Here is a 16,770-nt window from a genome sequence, read left to right on the forward strand (position 1 = left end):
TTTCACAAAAGTTCCTTAGTATTTTCATTTCAGTTGAAGACATCTAGTTTTGTCTCAGTTTTGGTTCATGACACTGCCCTCGGTGCCTTGCTCTGCCCTCGGAGCTGCAGGGAAGTGAACCGTCACCTGCAGCGTCAGCGTCTTCTCCACCTGATCACAGAGCCGCTGTCTCCCTGCAGGAGCTCTGGTTTCACCTCCTGCCTCCACACAGACTGACTGACACGCTGTCCTGTGGTGAACACAGCGGTGACACGGGGTGGAGGGGGGGGGGGGGGAGTCACCATGACACACTGCACTCACTACAGCACGCTACAGTACGACTCTCTGCCTGTTTGGTTTATTATTACAGAAGTGAATGAACGTCAGCTTTAAATTGAACTCTACTCACACACACATGATCACATGATCTCAAACTAAGACGAAAATTACAGCAGGTATTAAAAAAACATTGTTGTAAACTAAAATAATGAGAAAAATGAGACTGAAAAAACAGAACTAAAACTATCTTGCCTACTTGTAAAACTAACTAAAATGAATTAGAAATATACAGGGGATATTTTTAGTTTTTGTCTTTTTATTTATGTGCAAGATACAAATACTAAAAAAAACCTAAAAACTAATGAAAAATCCCAAACTAATTACCATGACAAATAAACACCTGAATAAGACCTTAACCAGTATGACCAGCAGCCAGGTTACTCTGGTGTGGAAATGAAGCCACTGATGGAATAGAATAGAATAGAATAGAATAGAATAGAACACCACCAGAGAGAAAGAATCTATCTATCTATCTCTCTGTGTCTCATACCCACATACACACACGTTTTGCATCCACACACACACACACACACAAACACACACAGTCCAGGAGAAATGTGTGTTTCTTTGTGCTTCACTGAGCAGAGAAGGCAAGAAGTTTAAAACAGCCTCTGATGCAATATTCATAGTCACGAATTTGGTATTTTGAAATTTCAGCCGCTGGCACCATACGGTTCCCCCCCCCCCCCGGCTTCCACATGATGTGTTGTCGAGGAGGGGTGGGGGGCGGGGGGTCCTCTCTCCTCCTGCAAAAAACACACTCCCAGCCCCAGCTGTTTACATCTCCTTGGCACGTCTGTGGCTGTTTCCATGGCGACGGGAGTAAAGATAGTTGGGATGTCTCAGAGATACAGTGAGTGCGGCGAGCGGCGCTGATTGCCGGACGTGAGCTGAAGAATGAACAGGCAGCACAGGAGGTGGAGAGGAGAGGAGAGGAGGTGGAGAGGAGAGGAGGTGGAGAGGAGAGGAGGTGGAGAGCAGAGAGCCGACTTACCATTATCTACCTGAACCTGGAAACCAACACCACACACCAGACTACTGCTGGTTGTCTCCAAGCACCGGCCGGTTGGTTTGCCTGTTACTCTAATGTGGCAATCACATTTATAGCTGCACTGAGCAGGAATTTTATGTAAAAATAAACCTGTTATATCAGCCTGAATCACAAAATGGGGCTTTAATAGAAAAGAACTTCCATCCTCAATAACTGAGATGCCATAATTTTGCTCTATTTGCCCAAATGAAATTCTGGTGTCAGGTATGAGCGCTTCTCCACCCACAGGAGTGAAATCCAAACGGTCTCCTAAACCAGTGGTTCTCAATCTGAGGGTCGGGACCCCCCAGGGGGTCACAAGGTAATTTTGGAGGGTCACAAGATGATTTATGGGATAGGAAAAAAACATATTTCTACTGTAAAAATGTATTATCAAGTGTATTTTTTCTGATTTTTTTTCTTGTGAAACATTGAATCGTTTTCAGCCTCTCAGCCTCCTCTGATAATGAATCAAATGAAACAACCTTAAAAGGGAAAATCATTGTTTGGTTGAACTCTTCACACTTGAGAACCTCTGTCTCCTAAAAAGTCTCTTTGGTTTCTTTGGTATAAAGCATCACAGACCGGCCGCTTGGTAAACATGAGCTGCTGTGTGACGTTTACTGACCTCACTGCGCAGGATTTCTGAGTACTGAAGTTCAAACAGTTACCTCTCACTGCCATTTGGAGCTGCCAACATGCCAAATTCCCTCTAGTGCAGCTTTAACCTGTGAGATAAAACTGGAGCGCTATCTCTGTCATTTGTATCTGAAAACAGTCTGAATAGTCTGAATGAAATGTTGACAGTCAAACAGGTAGATACAATTTTAAATGAATTGTTACTTTGAGGGGAAATCCACATTTAGGCTGTGAGTTGTCTGATTGGTGCAAAGTTTTTTTTGTCAATAAACCCTCAATCAGAGAAAAAAACATCACACTTGTCATGCAGTGATATGAAGCAAAGAAACAAACGATCAGTTAAAAGATAAATAGTTTATGTGAATCTCTCACATAGCATTTACCTTTACTCTATACACATTGTTTTGAACGTGATATACAGTATGTCATCTCTTCATTGTTTTTTTTGTTGTTTTTTTTACAATTTGACATAATGATTTTTTTTCAGCATGCACTTTAGAATGCCAACAAAAGGCTCCACAAATACAGACTTCAAACTAGAATTTTTCCTCACAGTAAAACATACAAAACATGAACTTGGATCAAAAGCCTGACAGTTTGAGGACACGATGGAGAAGCACAGCATCGGACTACCATGACTTTTACAACAGTAGACACAAAAATACATGTTCTGGATTCAAAAAAATAAACACCTTTTCAAGTTACAACGTCGTCCTAAAAATACACAATGAACGGTACCCCTTTGTTAATTCAAAGAGTAAAGCAGCGTGTGTACTACACAAGGAGGATTGTGGGTACGGGGCGACGCTCGACAGCTAGCCAACCACTGTGCATGAAACACGGACCGGTTCCTGGAGTCGCGGATCAATCCTCTCCGTCGGGCTTTGTAGCTGCTGCTGTTTAGACTTTTTTTCTTCTCTGTCCTTGTTTTAACGGGTTGCTGAAATCACAGTGTGGATCGGCGCTTTTTTTCGTTTTTGGGTGCTTATTGCAAATCGGATCGGATTTGTCGGGTACATGGAGTTGCTACCGTACAGATGCGGCCGATGTAGAAGTCCCGCTCTTTACTGCACGCTTGCTAAACCACTGCTACACTTTTGCTCCGCCCCCCGAGAGGGAAATGTTTGGAAGAAGTTATGCTGTTTTTGTTTTTTTTGTTTGTTTTTTTAGTTTTTTTTTAAGCCATCGGAAGTTACAAGGAATGATCTTGGTACAACTGCTTCTACTGTACAAACCTTCAAGAAAACAAGCGTCTGCAGCACTAATGCAGGGTAGATGCGGGTTAATTGCGTGGCGCGGGACTTCTACAATGGCGAGTACATCACAGGGGGGACTCGGGTTCATTCGTCTATGTGCTAAAAAACGGACTGGAAGAGTGACAGCATCAAGTACACTCCCTGGTCTGCGCTGACCTGGCCTCACAAACTGCAGATCTGACCCTGGAGCTTTAGGATACACACATTTAAACACACAGCAGAGCAATTAATCCACTGAAAATTACCAAGGGAAACAAAAGCAATGATGACCATAATGTCACATTTATTCAACTTAGCACGTTTGTCTCTCTATACTGTATATACTGTATGTAGAATTTCATATATGAATACACTCCATTTTTAGAACACAAAGTGCCTCAACTGATACATCTTAATACACTTATTGCGAGGAGGGAAACCACAGCAAGTAAAGTGATTGACGTGTGTCACGGCGCAACTTAGCAACCAACGACCTTGTTACCTGACTCGCCATCAAAAGACAGATGAGTGGGCGGAGCCTCTTGGCCCAGATGTGCTGTGTTGTCGTCTTATTTACAAGAACAATATCTATACAGTAGCTAGCCTCTTTTTAAGGACTTGTCCAGTTTTCTTTGCTTTCCTTTTTTTTTTTTTTTTTTCTCCAGTGTGCCAGTTCGGCTCAAGTCCAAAATAGGAAAAGAAAAACAAAACAAAAAAAACCCAAAAAAATCCGGAAAGGTAAATGCTTCTTCAAAGTCCTCCGATTCCCAGAATTCCCTTTGATCGTTAAGTTCCTCTCCCGCTCACTGAGCCGCGGGCCGGGTGGCTGTCAGTCAATGGGTTTTTGCGTCCGTCCTGGTCGATAATGTCCTGTGGGAGGGGCCTTATAGCTCCAAACGGGATCCACTCACTGCAATAGGTCCTCACACTGATGACAGTCTTATCCCACCGTCATTCAAATAGGAAATGAATTGTCTGAATAAAATATAAACAGGTCACATCTCTAAATATCAGAAATGCATCTGTCTCTGTTGAGCATCATTTTAGAAGAACTGACATGCAGACACTGGCTATTTTCAATATATGCACAAAAGCTGTAGGCCTATAATAAGATAATATAAACAAGAACATAATACAAATCTATGGCGTTCTTTGAGCATATATTTATAATTATAAAAGCTCTATTGTATATTGCAATGGTTTGGTGGGGGTGATTCAATAATTTGGTATGCAGACAAAGAGAAATGTTAGCGAGAGCTCCTCTTTTAATTGGCTGACTTTTTGCCAAGCTATGTGTAAGATGCATCTAACTGTGAGCCAGTTGCTAAGCAACCTTCTGCTACTGGTATAGACATACAGTCGGTCGGGCGAGGCACATCGCTGAATGGGAATGTCTGCTGTCCCACACCTGTTGGTGCACAGCAGCATGTGTGTGTGTGTGTTTCACAAAAACTCTCATCAATAATAAATCACTTCGCCTTTCAATAAAACAAAAAGGCTGCTTCAGTTGGAGAGGAGATTTACTGACACATGAAACCATTTTGAGGGAATTCATGTCAGCCTGCCTGGGAAAGCACAGTTAAGTCTTTCAGTTTCCAGTGAGAGTATAGTTGGAGGTTTGGATATCCACCGTGTACAAAGTAGAATCTGATGTGTGAAGGTGCTATGTGTAGCAGTTTGTTTTTCTCAAAATTAAGACCAAATTTCTCATGGAATTTCTCATGCAAAGAGGATGTTGTTAAGCTACTTATCCCGCTCCACGTGCTTATTTTGAAGAGCTGACAACAGCCCTTGATAACGGCTCACATGCATTCTGACGAGGTAAGCTAATATGAAGTTGAAACTATGCAGTTAGAGTAGTGGAACTGGAATAAAGTTGTGTATTAATTGCAATGCAAAATGGTTTTGTACTGTAAAGCAAAATGACTTCGTGCCACAAAGCAATCCAGCAGATTTCCCACAAAATCTGATGCAGGCGATTTGTTTGTTTATCAAAATGAATGCAGTAATGATTTATTGATGTTAAAATGCTACAGGCAGCACCTGTAATGCTGCTATCAAGGTTTTAGCAATTTTGTGTGTGTGTGTGTGTGTGTGTGTGGTGAATGAGTGTGTGTTTGTACTCTGTCTGAATCTGTTTGTCTGTGCAGCAATACACTTAATCTCCTCCTAAGATTATTGAATTACCCCCTTTTTCAGTGCACACACAAAAAACCAAAACACAGCTGATGAGGAAGAGGGCGGAGGCGTCTGCACTGCACTCTGACCCACATGCCCCGTTCACAAGGACAAGGTTACCTGTCCGCCACGGCGGCGCCTTCCCCCAAGCCATTAAGATAGAACGCTGCTCTCTGCTTGTGTGAAACCAGTAAAGACAACCTCTTTGCAGTTATCTGTGAGTAAACAACCAGAGACACTTCAGCTTGGCAACATGGCGGCGGTCCGTCAAAGAAAAACACAGAGGGAAGAGGTGGGGGGGGTGGGGGGGGGGAAGAAAAGTTAATCGGAAATAGCAGCAGACGAGCACAACCCACATGCAGAGAGGAACGAATACCCAGTTGGCATTCTGTGTTTTTTTTTAGTGTTCGGTCTCCTTGGTGGATTGTAGGCAAAGCCGATGGCACAATGAGACACAATACAAGTTGAGTGCATCCCTCCCACCCTCCACCTCCCCACCCAAAAAAAAAACCCCAAACATTTTCCAACATAAACCGTCTCCTCACTGTCTCCTCGGCCCTCCTCCCCTCGCCACAGCGCTGCAGACGATGGTACAGGATGATCCATGCAAACATGAGCAGGCCCAGCAGCAGGTGAAGAGCGACAGACTGTGCATGTGCTTGTGTGAATCGAAACACAGTCCAAAAGACAAATTCTCCACCCAAACCTGCCCCCCCCCCCTCCCTCCCTAACCCAAAAATAAAGTAGCAAACCAAAGACAAAGTCACAGTCATATGAGGTTAACATGAAGTGACATCTCTCTCTTTTTGGAAGCACATCTTTTTCAAGGTATCTAAATATAGCAACATCTAATATCCCTGATTATTAATATGTCCTTTATTAAATGTTATGGCTGCTACTTCTGAAGCCACCAGTCAGAGTCCATTTATTGCAAGTCTTAAAGTACGACGATATTGAACTAAAGGGAACTCCAAGTGACAGGAGAACTAACAAGTTACTTTAGGAAGTTGGCTAAGCACATCTACCTTCAGGGAAAGGGGAGAGTGAAGATTTGCTCAGGTAGCCCAAGCCGCTAACATTAGTCTTAGCTACAAAGTACTTAACCACTATTCACAATATCTATTACAGAGTTCAGCTATAATACCAAAGGGAGGTGGCTTATTTTGGGGGAGTGGTTGGGCCAGACTTCTCACAGGATGGAGGGGATGGGGGAGCGAGAGCGCCGCAGCGGGCAGGGCGATCCGTAGGGCGAGCTCACAGGAGACAACCTCAGGGCGTTACCAGCCATGCCAGTCATGCCCGCTATGTTGTTTAAGCTCCGGGATTTCTCATAGCCTTCAGATGGGGGGCGACAGAGAGGTGGTGGTGGTGGTAGTGGTGGTGGTGGTGGTGGTTGTGCAGGAACAGGACATGAACACACACAGGCAGGCAGGCAGGCAGGCAGGCAGGCAGGCAACGGTCCAAGTCCAAGCCAGCCGAGTGAACCGGGACAAGACAGGAGACAGGAGTGAGACATACTGCATGGTGAGAGCATGCACAAAACATTTTCTGACAATGAGAGTCAGGCAGGTTAGAGTTTTAGTTAAGTGCTGGAAACGTTTCTCAGATGCAGAGCTGCTCTGGAGGCAGAAATGATCTCATTGGTTGAGTTAAACCTCAGTGGGCGGAGCCAAAGAACCACAGTTTTTCTGGCTAAGTAACTGAAGTCCAGTGAAAAAGACAAGAGGTAAGAGAGGAGGAAGCTAATATTATGAAGCCTAACGCTCTGCTTCTAACTGAAAAAATACAGTCTATCCATACTAAGTTATCTGACCTTCAAGTTCAAACTAGCCATACTAGCCTATAGCTGTCTAGGTAAGCTAGTTAGCTAGCTGCTGACCTTCAACATCATGAATGCCATGGTCATGAATGAATGGAAAAAATGAGTAATTACCTTTTACATTTTGTATTTACGACTTAACCAGAGTTCCTTCTTTGCCACTCAGTCAGTTAGCTAATTTGCACTTTGAAAAAATGTGGCTCTTTGGCTCCGCCCACTGAGGTTTAATTCAACCAATCAGATTATTTCTGCCTCCAGAGCAGCTCTGCTTCTGAGAAATGTTTGTAGAACTAAAACTACAATTTGCAAGAGTCAAATCCATGAGTCATATTAGGGCTAATGTTATTCTTAAAATAGCAGTGTTGAAGAATAATCCATAAATAATTGGTTCATCTCATGACATCATCATTAGTATTTTCTCTCACAAAAAATGTATAAAGCATTAACTTGCCATAAAATCTTCTAAAAATGTTCTATAACTCAAATGATGATTGGTTTACTAATGCTTGTATAAACTGTTGATTCACATTTTGGCACATTGAGTTACATACACAACAATCATAAATAGAAACCCAAGTGTATTTATATACAGTAAGTGATTTAAGACTAAAAACATGCAAATTACTTGCAAAATATAACATAGACTTGCATCCAAACAGTATACATAATGATGATGATGAGGATGAATGAAAAAGGCCTTAAATACTGATGCTTAAATTATCTTTACAAATGTTCTCTGTACAACAGCTGAAACCTCTAAAGATGCAGCACGTGACGCACTCTGACAAATTTGCATTCGGCCGTTTTGTGCAAAATAAACAAGCAAGCCAAAGCAGCCAGATCATTAATGGAGCATGCCAATCAGCTGGCGTAAACACTGATGAGGAACAGCTAATGGAAACGTGGCCTCATTACCATACTGCATACGGCACCATTTGTTTCACAGAGAGGAAGGGTGTAAATTAAACCGCAGCCGCTTCAGAACCAGCCGAGCGGGCGGAACAAAGGGCAGCCTGGGTGTACGCCAACAGGTAGCGGGGAGTAGAAAGGACCCCATGTTTTATGCAAGAACGTCGGGCGCGGCGGCGGCGGCGACTGCGACCGCCGACTGAAGCGGCAGAGACGAAGGCGCAGCTGGACGCCCGCCCACGACGAAAAAAAGCGCGGCTGGCGAGGAGCCCCGCTGTTGCCCCCCCCCCGGAGGGTCTGGGGCCGCACTTCGCTTTACCTGCCAGACTCTCTGAAGACGCTGCAACCATCAACACATTATCTGAATTTCATCATGAGCAGGATGGTTTTCTTGATGAAACCCTGGCGGAATAATACATATCCTGCAGTGCGTTCGTGAATACGTCTCTGCACGTGAACCTAAATATTGTATTATCCTTTTATATGAACGACATCGACTGTAAAACCCGGTAATGTTCAATACGCCCTAAATTCAATAAAAAAAAAATCTTCAATTTGCTTAGCAGGATGTGGAGCAATAACACGGAGAGCAGCGTTCAGATCGCCTTCTGGAGAGGCAGTTAACTTCTGATAGGAGGCAATTAGCGGAGGCTTAGCAGAGTTCCACATTACTGTGTAGATTAACAACGTTAATGCCTCGAGATGTCTGAGATAAAATGGAGGAATTAATCCGACGAACACGCTTTAGGCTCTACATGCTCCCTAAATGTTATTTTTGTCCGTTCAAAACGAGACTGAGACGTTAATGTATTTCAGAGGTGGGAAGTAACGTGAAGTAAAAATACTTAACTGTTACTGTACTTAAGTAAGATTTTCAAGTATCTGTTTTTCTTTCACTGAAGACTTTTTACTTTTACTCACTACATTTCAAAAGAAAAATCTATACTTTTTACTCACTGCATTTCAAAACGGACTCGTTAATCTCGGGAAATCATCTACTGATTTTTTTTTTCTGCATCAAACAACGGATGTGATTGGCTGCTTGTTCGGCAAAGCGACACCATAAAGGAGGGAAAGGGACAGAGAGAGAGAAGCAACATGAAGAAGAGAGAAGCAGCAAGAGAGCAGAGAATTAACGTTGGTGATTTGAGCTGAGAGACCATCTGGTATTCAGAGGAACGCTCAACAGAAAACCAGTTTAGTTCATTAGAAATGACTTTTTTAGACGACTAGTTTTACTTTTATACTTTAAGTAAATTTAAGCCATGCACTTTTATACTTTGACTTGAGTAAAGGATTTCAAATGGTACTTCAACTTTTACCAATTTATTTTTAGATGAGTATTTGCACTTTTACTTGAGTAAGGAATTTGTGTACTTCTACCACCTCTGATGTATTTTACAAAAATAATGTGTTTTATGAGATAAATTTTGGTGGCGTCGAACTCCTACTGTACCACGCTGACTGCAGCATCACCTCAGCTCTACTGTCTGTTGCTCTGTTTATACACTTTGGGTCATGACCTTTATAGTATTCCTTTGAAACTGCATGGAGCAGCAACAAGGCATTCTGGGAATTTAACAGATGTGAACTTCGTGACGACCTTTAGCTCGGGTCAAAGTGTTCGTCAGTCTGACCTTTCCGCCGACGCACCGCGACAGGACTGAGGGCGATGACTGACAGGCAAATATTTCAGACGAACTTGACAGCAAAATTTGAAGGCAAATTTTGTTGGCAGTATTTCTCATTGGAAACAATGTATTCTTCAAGCTTTATCTGTAGCAAACTTTGCCAGCAAAGTTGCAACATTGTCCAATCAGAAGCAAGAAATGGGTCGTCCAGGTGGTGCGATAAGAGTCAACTCATAACTTTTGACTCGGGTAAATTGACTTCTTCATTCCTATAAATGTTGATGCCTAGTAATGACAACATATCCTGAGCTTGGAATTATAAGGTTCTATCTGACATTTTTTGTTTGTTTTTTTAAAATCACAATTGCGTTATCCACATATTCATGATCTTTGAATGTTACTTAATGCCTGTGTGGTGTTATTTTTTTTTAAATAACCTTTTGGGGTTAAATATTTAAAAAGGAAGAAAGTACATAACAGTTTTCCAGCTGGGATGTCAAATGTTTGTTGCTCAGTATCAGAACGGCACTCCACTCAGGCAGAACCTTATAATTACAAGTTCATGATGTTTACTTGATTTGAATGTGAATGATGTGTTTACTGGTGATCAGCTGAGACACTGCTTGCTTTTAGCAGCAGCAAATGTTACACTACTGCGGTATCAAATTTGATGTGACTTCAGTAATGATATGAATGAAGAAGTCAAACTACCTGACATTTATGAGTTCATTGGAGGAAAACATGTTTCTTTATCCATTTTCATTCCTCCAAGTCTAAAAATTTGTCAGGCATCCCTGAACATTTTTTGCCTTCTTTGCCCATTGCCACCATTTCCCTATCGCTCATGCTCATTGCCCATTTCATTGCAAATTTGCCCCAAATCTGCCTGAAACATTTGCTGGTGTATCATCACCTTAAAGCTGATGTTACACTAGGCAATTTATTTGGGCAATGTAGATGCGCAACGGTCCTGGCAACAGCCAACAAAGTGAGACACAGGGTCAAACATTTATTCAAGTGTTTCCTGGCAACAAGAAAACTTGAATAAATTGTAAATGAAGCAACAGTTCTGAGTCAGCTCCACGGACGCTGTTGCCCCTCAGAATTGCCGAAAAAGTTGTGCTGTGTATCGCTGCGGAGCCGCAGCAGCAGCAGCAGCAGCAGCAGCAGCAGCTCCCCGTGGGTCCGGAGGTTACGTTACCTGAGCTGACTAGGGCTGAACATACAGACTCCCCCCCTCCAGGGATGTTGGTGTCCCAGGCACTAAGGATACGGATCAGCGGATGAGGATCTTGACTGATGCATTCACTGCTTTTAAGATCTATTCTAAACTTCACTCAAAACATGTTGTGCTCTGATATCTTGTGTTTTTCTGGTAAACATGTCTGGTTCACGCTCTGCTTTTTTGAGTTTTTTAAAAGAATATTCTAGTCATACCGATACAAACAAGTACAGTCACAGGAAATCCCCTTGAGATGAAACCTAATCCAGGCGCATGAACAACGAACAGTGAATAAAACATGAATCACTATTAATGAACAACAACATGCATGAATTTCAGAATGATTCAGATAGACAATAACAATCTTGCATGCCTTTTACAGCTCTACCAGAAATAAAGACAATACTCCGCTTTCATGAAATGGCTTGCATGATCAATTTATAGATACTTAAACATAAAAGTTCCACTAAGCCATGTAAAAGAGCCTCATAATTTCCATATTGCATGCTGGGTAATGGCAGCTGTCCTGAGGGGAGAAGCGGTTACCTGTTTTGCGGATCCCTCCGTCTGCGGGGCAGGTGTAGTCACTAGCGGCGAGCAGGAAGCACGTCCCCCCGCTCCGGCGGTCCTGGTCCCGGGTGCTGGATCTCCGCATCGGGACCCTCTCCTCCGGCGACATGGTCAGGTCGCTCCCGCCGCTGCAGTCCGCCGACAGAACTGCGGGAAACCAATCGGGACGGGTTACGGAGCTGAAACGTTCCTTTTTCAGCGGGCTGGGTTCTAGAACTAAATTTCCCATTCATTTTCCCAGAAAATCTCGATATGAAGAGCTTTAAGCTTTGAGCCGAACCAACCAGCTATGAGAGGAATCACAAGCTTATAACAATAGATTCAGAAAAAAATATATGACAAAAAAAGGCAAGGGAACAAGACTGGAGGGAATGAACGACTCATCCCATACAGTACAGAGTGATGTCATCGATTCTCTTTCCCTTATCTTCAACAGTGATGCTGAATAATATGTAATAATATGGTAGTGTTTAATGATTTGTAATGATTTTGCACACCCTTCTCCTCATCACTTCACCTCAACCACGATGGAGCGTCGTCAATCACTGATACAGGTTGCTAGGCGACGTTACTTCGCTCTGGTCTGGATCTCAACCGCGTGCAACTTTGGAGTGGGTAACGTTTCTAACATTCATGTCATATGGGATTTACTGTAAATACGACCTGCCGACTGGGAAAAAACGTTCACATCAATGTTCTAGTGGTTAATACAGTTTGGATAAATGGGTAAACATAGCAGGGAATCCACCGATGTCGGCAGGCTTCCCATATGACATGAAGGCGCCATACGAGTAACAGCGGCCTCTCTGATTGGTGGGGAACTTGCTAAAGCCTGTGGGGTAATTATTACACAAGGAACTCAGGAATAAAACAATTTCTTAACAACAAAGCTGAGATCAGATTGACAGATGGCGTCTACAGGAACATATACAGTATATCCGTTTCACAATGTGATAACTCGTGGTAAATCTGCCTTGCACCTTTAAAATGTTACAGCTAATAATCAAATTCCCTATGGAAAAAATGAATGGGAAACTTACTTCCGGGAACGTTTCAGCTCTATCCAAGCATAGAGAGAAAGGGTGATGGGGTGGAGAGCCGAGGGGAGGTGGGGGAGTGTGTGTGTGTGTGTGTGTGTGTGTGGGGGGGGGTTATGAGGGTGTGTCGGGGGGAGGGGGAGGAGGGTGCGAAGGGATGGTCAAGAGATGACAGTCATGACAAACATCAAACAGCCTCCCACATTAAAAGCATGGCACCAAATGTCACAAGCGCCACTGTGCAGCACAATAGAGGTCAAAGGTCATACGGTGTGCATGGGAGTCGATGGGAGAGACTCACACCGTGCTCTCACCAGCCAATCAGAGGGCTTACAAGGATGGAAAACATGTTTTTACTCAAGAGATGTCTGTATTTGTCAGGCATTTGGGAGTCTAAATATATATACAGTATAACAATAACATAATAATATTGATATTCTATAAAAATTATCAGTATAATACAACAATATTCATATAGTAACATCCATCCTATAGAGAATTTCTGCAGCACTAATTAAATTCAATTCAATTCAATTTTTTTTCCCACATTTTAGCTTTTAGGAAAATCAGGATCAGGCAGCAAGTTGATTAAAATGACAGTTTGAAAATTAGCCGTAGGTAGGTTAGCCAAAATATTATATTTCAATATAATGTAATATATACCCAAAACAATATGTCATATATACCCAAAATGATAGGTAATATATACCCAAAACAATATGTAATATATACCCAAAACAATACGTCATATATACCCAAAATGATATTGAATCAATCCTGTCAAACAAAGCTTGTTTGTTTCAATCAACTTCAATCAACATTGTATATACATATCTATTGAAATATACCCATTTTGGAAAACCAAAAATGCTAAATGTTAAACACACACACGCACACACACACACACACACACACACACACACACACACACACAATATATATATATTCCCTCCTTGCATTTGTCCAAAATTGTTATATATGGAATAAAACCTTTCAAATGCAAACATAAGGCATAAGGCGGTCTTGGGGACGCAAAACAGGAAACAAACCTTCCAGACTTTGTATTTCAAATTACTTCTAAGGAAATCTCACAGGCGACTAAAGCAGATTGATTCTGTTTTTGCATTCATTTGAAACATGAATTATTCTATGCTTATTAAATATAAGCATTTCAGACCTAATAAACAAGTAGACTGTGAGGAACCCGGAGTGTGCACCTACCCTCAGGAGTGTCTGTACTAGAATTCAAAGTAAGTCAGTATACTGAGGTCAACACTAATTTCCATCAATATCAGATGTGTCAGAGTAAATTACTGACACGAGCCTAGAGGGAAAAACAGCCACCTACGGTCCAAACAACAAATGAACAATCCCTACTGAAAAAAAAAAAGACTTCAACACTGGGACTGCTTCCCTCTCCAACTGAATTCTTATCAACATGAAATATTTCAACACAATCACTCTCATCTCCCACTCTCAATACCTTTCGCATCGCCTCCCTTATCACTGTGGCAACCGGAGACAAGGCAAAGCTGCGAGGCGAAAGCGCTCAATCTTTTATGGGGAAGCCGCCATGGTGCTTGTGACTCTCGAGGGGGAAAAGTATTTCTAGTCTCGGGGGGGAATCTGTCAAACGGCCATAGCTCTGTACCTGAGATGAAGTCCCTTATGGATTCCCCTTGTAGTTACATAAATAACCCCCTCCCTGCTGCTGCTGAGAGACCGTAGCCTGAGCTGCAGTGTAGAGGTGTGGTCGCGTGGCGGTCTTACCTGAGCGGTTGCGTTCTAGCACCCTGCTCCCCTTGACGTGGCACAGGTCGCCCTGGGTGCTGTTGCAGGTGGTGTTGAGATCGGCTTTGCAGTAGGTGGGGGAGCCTCCCTGCACCGCCTGTGGGATGTGCTTCTTCCTCTTCTTGGGCAGCTTCTGCTTGGCCATGGCCAGCGAGTAGTACATCCCAAAGTTATTGACGATGACGGGCACGGGCATGGCTATCGTCAGCACCCCTGCCAAGGCGCACAACGCGCCCACCAGCATGCCTGACCACGTCTGTGGATACATGTCGCCATAGCCCAGTGTCGTCATGGTGACCACGGCCCACCAGAAGCCAATAGGGATGTTCTTGAACATGGTGTGGTGGCTAGCGGTGGGGTCGTTGGGGCTGGCGCCGATGCGCTCGGCATAGTAGATCATCGTGGCAAAAATTAACACCCCCAACGCCAGGAAGATGATGAGCAGCAGGAACTCGTTGGTGCTGGCCCTTAACGTGTGGCCCAGAACCCTCAGCCCCACGAAATGACGCGTTAGCTTGAAGATACGCAGGATACGGACGAAGCGCACCACCCTGAGGAACCCCAACACATCCTTGGCTGCCTTCGATGAAAGGCCGCTCAGCCCTACCTCCAAGTAGAAGGGCAGGATGGCCACGAAGTCGATGATGTTGAGCACGCTTTTTACAAACTCCAGCTTGTCCGGGCTGAAGATCACACGCACCAGGAACTCGATGGTAAACCAGAAGACACAAACGCCCTCCACGTAGGTGAGCGCCGGGTCAGTTTCAATCTCGTACTGCGGGCCCAGGTCCGACAGACTGTCATTCCGCGCTTTGTCGGTTTTGTTAATGATGGTGTTGAAAGCCTCATGGGTCTCCAGGCAGAAGGTGGTGATGGAGACCAAGATGAAGAACAAAGATGCAAAGGCAACAAACTACAAGAGAGGAGAGTAGAGGAGAGAGGGGAGGGTGAAGAGAAGAGAGAAGAGGAGATTAGAAAGAGGAGAAAAGAGAAAAACAGAATGACATCAATACAAATTCAATAATTCATTTCTGCCATTTCAGATGCTTGAACCATTATGTTCTATACACTGGCTTGGTGTACGAGCAATACCAAGATACTGAAAATTCAATTTCATTCATTTACTCTTGAGAAAGACAGAGAACTAAGGCAACTTTAATTAACTTGCATCAATTTGAATGGACTCCAGAGAGAGGAGCAATCTATTAGCAAGAGCAACAAATAAACACACTCTACCCCATGCTCCTTGTGGGAATGTAGCATGGGAATGCAGATGCAGTCAGATTTAATTTACTGCTATTGATATGTGGGGCAGTTAGCAATAAAGCACAGAGGAAAGTGGTAAAACCAACCAAACAAACAAATGTAATTCAGCAGTGCAGTGGGGAATGGGGCATGGTATTTTGGGGTGTGCATATGTCCCAATGTTTGATTATGTTTTAGCATGTTAAGTATGCTTCATACATTTGTTTTTGTTTTGCCACGTCTACATGTGCATCGTTGTATGTTTTACCCTGTCTTTGAATGTTTTCAGTAAAGCTCAATAAAAACAGTACAGGAAAAAGTGGGATAACATATAACATGAGTCAATTTAAAACATAAAGACTGTAGGTACATGACTTAAGCCTATAAACCCCCACCCACCTATGCCTTTCCTCTATTTAAGCTAGGTTTCATTCATTAATCCCTTCCTATCCAATAGAGGCCTTTCAGGTAATGTAACACGCCCTCTGGCGGCCATTTTGGAGGTCTTCAGCTCTTGGGCGACAATAGCTGTGAACAGCTGTTTGTGTTTCTAAATGTATGACTTTTCCGTCTCAACAGAATTGAATAGATGTGGTTAATTTCTGTGCTGTTTTTGACTGGGAATTGATAATTTGATCGATTTTTTGTTTAGATGTCAGTGTGCTAGCTAGCTAACCACAGTATCTGGTTATTCATCACTGTTCTGTTGTCAACATATTTTAACGAGTGTTAGGTTAGTAGCGGCTAGTCGTCGCATGTTAACATTATCAGTTGGTTTGCTAAATTAGCCTGCTGGCTAGCTAGCTAACGAAGCCAATAAACCAGCTGTTTGTGTAGGTTCACTGAGCTGAGAGAGAACTCGCAGTGCATTGGAGGAGCAACTAGGACCAAAGAGGGAAGGGCTAAAGACAAAACAGCTTACTGTGTCACAGTAAGCTAAATTTGGAAACAAATCCACCTTATCACACTATTCACTTTTACTTAAAACATTGAACTGACCTACAACCGCACCACAACAATCTTTTTTTAGGTATCTTTTTTGCCCTGCATTATTTGTTGGCTATACAAATGGAAGCCATCTTTTCTCAATTGTTCCCCTTTGTGTCTGGGCAGCAGTGTCCAACGGCAAAGTCAGGCAGGGACAGA

At 43.0% G+C, this 16,770-nt stretch overlaps 1 protein-coding gene across 8 annotated transcripts in view; it reads right to left on the reverse strand.

The window, feature by feature from the left end:
• Positions 1-5,553: 5,553 nt before the first annotated feature.
• The window catches only part of kcnc2 (potassium voltage-gated channel, Shaw-related subfamily, member 2), an 82,970-nt gene continuing 71,753 nt past the window's right edge, over positions 5,554-16,770 (reverse strand). Inside the window, exons 2-5 of one of the 8 annotated variants that reach the window (XM_071920021.2) lie at positions 14,359-15,292; positions 11,522-11,698; positions 10,501-10,506; positions 6,590-6,735 (exon numbers count right to left, since the gene is read on the reverse strand). In XM_071920021.2, the coding sequence (XP_071776122.1) occupies positions 6,590-6,735; positions 10,501-10,506; positions 11,522-11,698; positions 14,359-15,292 (1,263 nt within the window). Of the gene's footprint in view, positions 5,616-6,589; positions 6,736-10,500; positions 10,507-11,521; positions 11,704-13,663; positions 13,666-14,336; positions 15,293-16,770 lie in introns of those variants that run through there. The other 7 variants (XM_071920023.2, XM_071920024.2, XM_071920022.2 and 4 more) reach the window with 7 other exon arrangements.

Source organism: Centroberyx gerrardi, chromosome 24 (genome assembly GCF_048128805.1).
Source record: "Centroberyx gerrardi isolate f3 chromosome 24, fCenGer3.hap1.cur.20231027, whole genome shotgun sequence".
Taxonomy (NCBI): Eukaryota; Metazoa; Chordata; class Actinopteri; order Beryciformes; family Berycidae; genus Centroberyx; species Centroberyx gerrardi.